At 36.8% G+C, this 7,104-nt stretch overlaps 1 protein-coding gene across 1 annotated transcript; it reads right to left on the reverse strand.

Annotated features, from left to right (window-relative positions):
- Window positions 1-4,717: 4,717 nt before the first annotated feature.
- Window positions 4,718-6,734, reverse strand: LOC107017578. The gene is made up of 3 exons (XM_015217749.1): window positions 6,527-6,734; window positions 6,022-6,161; window positions 4,718-5,047 (listed from the first exon to the last, which is right to left on the reverse strand). Exons 1-3 carry the CDS (start codon window positions 6,732-6,734, stop codon window positions 4,718-4,720), a joined length of 678 nt encoding a protein of 225 aa, XP_015073235.1.
- Window positions 6,735-7,104: the final 370 nt, after the last annotated feature.

The raw sequence follows: 7,104 nt of genomic DNA on the forward strand, positions 1-7,104 counted from the left end.
AGATGATCACGTAAGTGAGCTAGTGGATCCATTTAGTTGAGGATGTCTTATGCGACGACAAAGTATAGGACAGTTCTGGTAGCGTGCGCAAGATGTGTATCACCACTTAAGATTATAGTGTTGTTTTTTGGTTAGAGAAACTCCCACATAAATTATATTACTTTCATATATAAGTAAAGTTGAGTTTATTATTGTTTTATCTTTAATAAACTAAGTGTTTACACTATTGTCAAACTTAATTTATATTGCGTGTGTCCTTACTACTTTATATTAAGTTGTTATTTCATGAGTTCAGGAGATCAAAGGTAAGTTCATTATTACTCATTTCAAGCTTTATAATTGTGTTTAGCATTCCAACTCGCATACTCGTACATTCAATGTACTGATGCCAGTTGGCCTTCATCGTACTATGATGTAGACGCAGGTAACCAAGATCAGCAAGCAGTGCTTTATTGATCTAGTTTGAGCTCCAGAGTCAGTGGTGAGCCTCCTTTCTTTCCGGAGGATCCTTATTTGTTTTTTTATGTTTTCAAGTTTTTTCAATTTCACAATGTTGTGGGATCTGTCCCAACATTCATCAAAGTAGTTTTAGCGGCTTCACAGACGAATAATTAGTAGTTAAGTTGTGTTTCTTTATTTCAGATTCTATATTTGAGACTCAAGTGCCATTTTGATCAAGATAGTATTTAAAGTTATTTACGATAAATTTTCAAATTCTGCAACAGATTAAGTTAAGTCTTCCTATGAGTTATGTAAGTCAGGCCAAGGGTTGGCTGATGGCCATCAATTGGAATTGGGTGTAGGTCACGTCTAGGGTGTAGGCTCAGGGCGTGACAAACTTGGTATCAGATCATAGAGTTCGAGAGTTCTAGGGAGTCTATGAAGCCGTGTCTGTAGAGTCTTAATCATCGGTGTGAAACGCGCCACATATATGATTAAGAAGCTACAACATTTAGAAATTTCTCACTTCTTTCATACTGATTTTGTGCGTTAGATTTTATATCTAAAAATTTCCCTCTAATTTGTGTTTTCGCATGTTTAAAATCATCATGCCTCCACGAAGAGCAGTCAAAGGTCGTCCAGCTACAAGAAATATAGAGGAGTTAGAGGTACCTAATGCACCTGAAGTGCAACCTCAAGGGAAAGTTACCAATGTTGAATTCCGTGAGGCTATCCGGATGATTAGTTAAGTTGTGACCAACCAAATCGGGCAACAATGAGGAGCTCGACAAGAAGGGGTTGATACTTTGAGTATTCGGGAATTCTTGAGGATGAATCCGCCAAGCTTCACTTGTTTAAGAACCACGGAAGATCCATAAAATTTTATAGAAGAGTTGAAGATTGTATTTTGATATAATGGATGTTATTGGATTGAGAGAGTAGAACGAAGTCGAATACCAACACAAGAGTGTGGCTAGGACTTGGTATGACAAGTGGAAGGAGGGCAGAGATGAGGATGTACTACATCCAAGTTGGTCTTGCTTTGATGAAGCTTTCTTGGGGAGTTTGTTTCCCTGGGGACTGAAGAAAGCAAGGGTACGAGAGTTCCTTTCTCTGAAACAGGATTCCTTGAGTATTCACGAGTATGAATGAAGTTCACCCAGTTGTTTAGCTATGTTCCGGAGATTGTTAAAGATATGAGAAGACGAATGAGTTTGTTTGTTGTAGGCTTCAGTTGAGCTTCAAGCAAAGAAGGTAGGGTTGCAACGTTGATTGGGTGAGACTCCTTGCATTCTGGAGGATCCTTTTTTTATAATTTCGGATCTTCCTATTTCAAAATGTTGTGAGGTATGTTCCAACATTCATCAAAGTAGTTTTAGAGTCTTCATAGATAGATATTTAGTAGTTCAGTTGTGTCTCTTTATTTCAGATTCTATATTTGAGACTTAAGTGCCATTTTGGCCAAGACAATATTTAAAGTTATTTAAGAGAATTTTTCCAATTCTGTAACTGCGTTAGGTTGAGTAAGTCAGGCCAAGGGTTCGCTCAAGATCAGCAATGGTCATTGGGTGCTAGCCACGTCCAGGGTGTAGGCTCGGGGCGTGACATAGACGACCGGAGTTGCATTTATAAGAGTCTGCCAACAACAAGCTACTTAAGCCCAAGGCTAGTCATTCATTCACAATGGAACAGAAGAGAAAATTTGTCAGTGGGTGGAAAGCTTGAAAATGCCATATGGACCTCAAATTTTGGAAAGAGTGTTGACATAGAGTGTTTAATATTACATGGGATGAAAAACACGACTCTCATGTTTTCATGGAAAAATTACTTCCGATTGATCTTGGTGGATTGCCAAAAACATACGTAAACTGATGGCAGAGATCAGTTTGTTCTTCAAAGACTTGTGTTCCAGCACACTAAGAATAGAGAATCTGGTTTGAATGGCCGAAAATATTTGTGTAATTAGTAATGAGTTGGAGAAGATTTTTCCACATACGTTCTTTGATGTGATGGAACATCTTCCCATTCACCTTGTTCTTGAAGCCCTACTTTGTGGTCCAATTCAATATAGGTGGATGTATCATTTTAAGGGGTAAGTAACTGTAACACATTTATTCCTACTTTATAAATTGTTCATATATATTTTGAAATTAGATATCTAATATAAAATTTTACAGGATCATTGGCATGTCTAAACGGGGTATTAAGAATAAATATAGGGTGGAGGGTAGTATGATTCAAGTATATCTAGCTAAAGAAAGTCCCCCCTTTTGTTGTTACTACTTTGTATGTTTCATGTTTGAGAAAACAGACCTAATCGACATGATGATACTGTGAATGATCCTGCTAAACAATCATTATCAATCTTCAACCAACCGGGTAAGGGTTCAAAAAAGCGTACATTGCGTAAACTTACCGAAAATGAGAAAAAATTTGCAGAGCTTCATGTCTTGTTGAATTACCCAAAATTCCAACCATTCTTAGAGTAAGAAAATTAAATATGTAAACAACATATACTAAACTACGATTTTATCAAGGAAATTAACTGTATTTTGGATGTGATTCTACAGTTATTTTGTGAGACAATATGGTTATGATCAAGTGTTTCCATCATTTATAACGTGGTATACTAATTGGTAAGTGTTGTAATATAGACACCTATTAACATATTAGTTTACTCCTCTATATACTAACATTGCCTTTAATTAACTAACCATATATAGGTCTACAATTCAGAAAATGCCGCCACAGTTAATCAATTTTTCAAGGATATTTCTTAGGGACCAATTACAGTTCACACAACACCCCAATATAACATTAATGATTTTAAATTTTCCAAAGAGAAATACTCAAAGAATAAGAAAAATAATAATATAAAAGGATTTAGAACAAGGACAACATGATTTGGTGAAGACTGAAGAAGTATCTTTTGTCATAGCTAAGGAGAATGAAACCAATATTTCAGAGAGGGATTTAGATCAAGGTCTTACAACTTCTAATGTTCAGCTTGATATGGCTGAACCGATTACATTGTTGATAATGCTAACGAAAATCCTGAAACATTGGTGAAAGATGATTCTACTGTTACAGTTGTCCAAACTTTTGAATTGATGTAGTCTGCAATTGATAGAAATGACGGAGATAATGTTGGATCATATCAGATACTGAGAATTTCCTCACTTACACTGAGGTTTCTTGTTGCTTGACCTTGGAGTGTTTGTATTATGATCTTTGCGGCTATACTATTTCAACATAGAGTTTTGATTCGAAAGAGTATCCCAATTTGATGTTATAGGTAAATATGCCCCTAATTTTGAGTAACTTATTGAAGCTTCAATTAATACACAAAATTATCTCCACCGTAAGCAAAAAACTCAAGTAGAATTACAAGTCGCTTGATCCAATACTAATCAATTCCTTGGCCTATCACATATCAATGATAAAAATCAAAATTCCTTTGAATTTATCAGATTAATAACCAAAATTGACTTCCAAATTTAGAATGTTTGATATGAAACTTTGAACGAACATGGTTGAAGATCCATGACCTTATGTAGAAGTCTCAGCCATACAAGTTTCTTCTTTTGTTGCGGAGAAGGATTCAAGAACTTCAATGTGTGTAAAAATGATGATTAAGATCTTTATGAATTTCCACTAATAGGCATTTGAAATGCTCAGATCAACTCAAAAATATGATGATATCTTTTTATATTTGAGTGGACGTGGTAGAAAATTCACAAGTTAGCGAAGACATGTCTAAATCACGAGCTGATTTTCACGTTTGAAAGTAGGCTCCAAAAATCTTCCCCTTTGCTCCTTTGTGACACATTTGAACTTTATCTGCTAGCTACATAAAATTTCAAGAGCTAGTGTGATGATAATACAAGGCTACCAAACCCTTTTCATTACTCATTTGACTGAGCTTAGAGTGATTACTCCAAGCTCATACGTACCTCGGTGAAGAGGATCAAGTCATATCGTAGTCAAGATGATGATTTTTTTCTTGGGGCGTACACAACTTATACTCGTGCAGGCCAGGAGTAACATGCAGTTTATGCTCATACCTTAAGGAGCGTAGCCAACCTTCATGGGAGGTATTGCTTCAGAAACATAGCGATGATTCGACCAACTCTTACTCCAACTTGGTCTACAATTTTATGAGCGCCACCTGAATATGCTTCTTTTACAACATATGTTCCATCCCATTTTGATGTAAAATTGTCACTGATGTGGTTTCTGAGGATTATGGTTCTCCGGACTGCTAAGACCAAGTCCCTCACTCTAAATGATCGAGGTTGCACTTTTTTTTTGAATACTCTTGCAAGTCGATCTTGATAACACTCCAGCTTTGTTGTGCTTCCAATGTATTTTCATCGAATGCCTCCAACTCTACTTGACGAAGTGGAGCGTTGCTTTCAGTTGTAAGTTCCTCTTGGAATACAATTCGCAATGATGGAATTTGCTTCTCCAATGGAAGGACTGCTTCTACGCCATACACCAATGAAAACAAAGTCGCTTGTGTAGTCGTTCTAATGGTTGTACGATATTCCCACAAAGCCTCACCAACTCTCTCATGCCAATCCCTTCTATTCTTTGCAACTACTTTCTTCAATAGATTACCAAGTGTCTTGTTAAAGTTTCAACAAGACCATTGGCAGGTGCCTTGCACATTGAAAATTTATGTTTTTTGAATCTGAACTTCTCGCAATAACTAATCATGAGTTATTTGTTAAAGGGTGTCCCATTATTAGTGACTATATATATTGGTATGCCATCTAAAAATTATGTTTTATTTGATAAAATCAACAACATTTCCCTTTTCTTTTACCTCTTTTAATGTGTACAGCTTCAGCGCATCTAGAGAAATAGTCAGTGGCATTCAAGATATGCATTTGTCCTTTTGACGACTTTGGAAAAGGTCCGATAACATCAAGTCCCCATTCATCAAAGGGCCATCACGCTACAATCGGATGCAGAGCCTCTGGAGTAAATGGATGTAATCATCATGGAATTGATATGCTTGACACTTTTTTGCATGCTCTAAGCTGTCCATCACCAATGTTGGCCAATAGTAGCCCATCCTCTTGATGCAAAAATGAAGTTTAGGCCCTGATTGGTATGCTCTACATGTTCCAGACTGTTCCTCCTCCATTGTTTGTTGAGTTTCTTCTTTGTTAAGACACCGCAAGAATAGTCCCTCATAAGAACGACGAAACAACATTCCATGGTGAAAGATGAATTGTGGTGCCCTTCTGTTAATGTATGCTCTTACTCATGGATCATCAGGTAGTCTTCCATGTTCAAGATACTCAATAAGTGGTTTTCTCTAGTCTTCTTCTGCAACCACTCGAATAGTCTTTCATCGATTTGAAGATCAAGACAACCAGGAATAACCCATCGATGACATACACACACCTTTGTTGTCTCATTTTCTCCAAATTTCATTTTTGTAGCCAAGTTATCCAAAGGATCTTCCATGTGATTTTCTTCTCTTACGACGTGATTTAAGAACACGTTATCAAACCTTTCGAGTAAGAAAGTAGCATACTAGTGATATGACGAACGATCTTCCTTCTTTACCTCGTAACTCCCTGAGAGTTTATTGATGATTAATTGAGAGTCACCGCAAACATCCAATTTAGGAATTTGCATATCTGATTTCATTTCAAGGCCCACAATCAATGTTTCGTACTCTGCGGTGTTGTTGGAACATGTTTCACCTAGAACAAATTAGAATGGTATGATTAGTCATTCTGGAAATAGGGTGATCAGCAAGGAAATTAGCAAGTGTTTGAACCTTCACAACTTTTTTAGGTGTGTATATGATCTCATATTGATTAAATAATATAGACAATCTTGCTTGACGTCCTACGTGAACTGGTCAAGTCATTACAAACTTCACGGGATCAGCCCGGGAAATTAGATTGATAATGTACGCTTCAAAATAACGACTCGATTTTTAATGCATAAAGAAATTCTAAGCACATCTCCTCAATGGGCATATAATTCAACTCAACATTGTATGGACCGTCTTCCACTGTTACGTGATAGGATGATTGTGTCAACTTTGAATCATCCATCTTACTTCCCACGAAGACTGTGATGGCTTTATCTTTATCCTTCTTGTTTTCCCCATGAAATTGGTTGGTTACAACAATTGGGCTTCTTTTCACCTTCAAAAAACTATCAGTTCTGATTGGCAATACAACATTTTTCTTCATACGTGATGGGAAAACACTATGAATCTCCTTGTCATCAATTACATCATAAGAATTTTGATTTTCATGCTCCATCAACCTCCTTTCGGATAATGACTTTCTCTTGGTTCCCAAGCGATGAATACAGAAGTATTTAAGGTGGTGGAATATATGTCCCCTTGTTTAGAGGATCTTCTTTCATCCTCGCAGCCCAATCTTTCAAATGTAGAGACACGGGGTGTCAATCTTCCAATGCGTTCAAACACCAAAGCCCATTGTGGTTTTTTAACCTTCTTAGATTCCTTTGTCTTTTCTATAGAGGTGTGTTGTAATGAAGCTATTTCTCTTACCTTCTTAGAAGAAATTCGAAGAGGCTCCGACAAGGTAAATCCTAACACAAACCTAGGAGTGGCGACATGATATTATTACTTTTACAACTGCATTTGAGACTTTACAAGCCAGTGTA

This window comes from Solanum pennellii, chromosome 1, assembly GCF_001406875.1.
Source record: "Solanum pennellii chromosome 1, SPENNV200".
NCBI classification, from domain to species: domain Eukaryota; kingdom Viridiplantae; phylum Streptophyta; class Magnoliopsida; order Solanales; family Solanaceae; genus Solanum; species Solanum pennellii.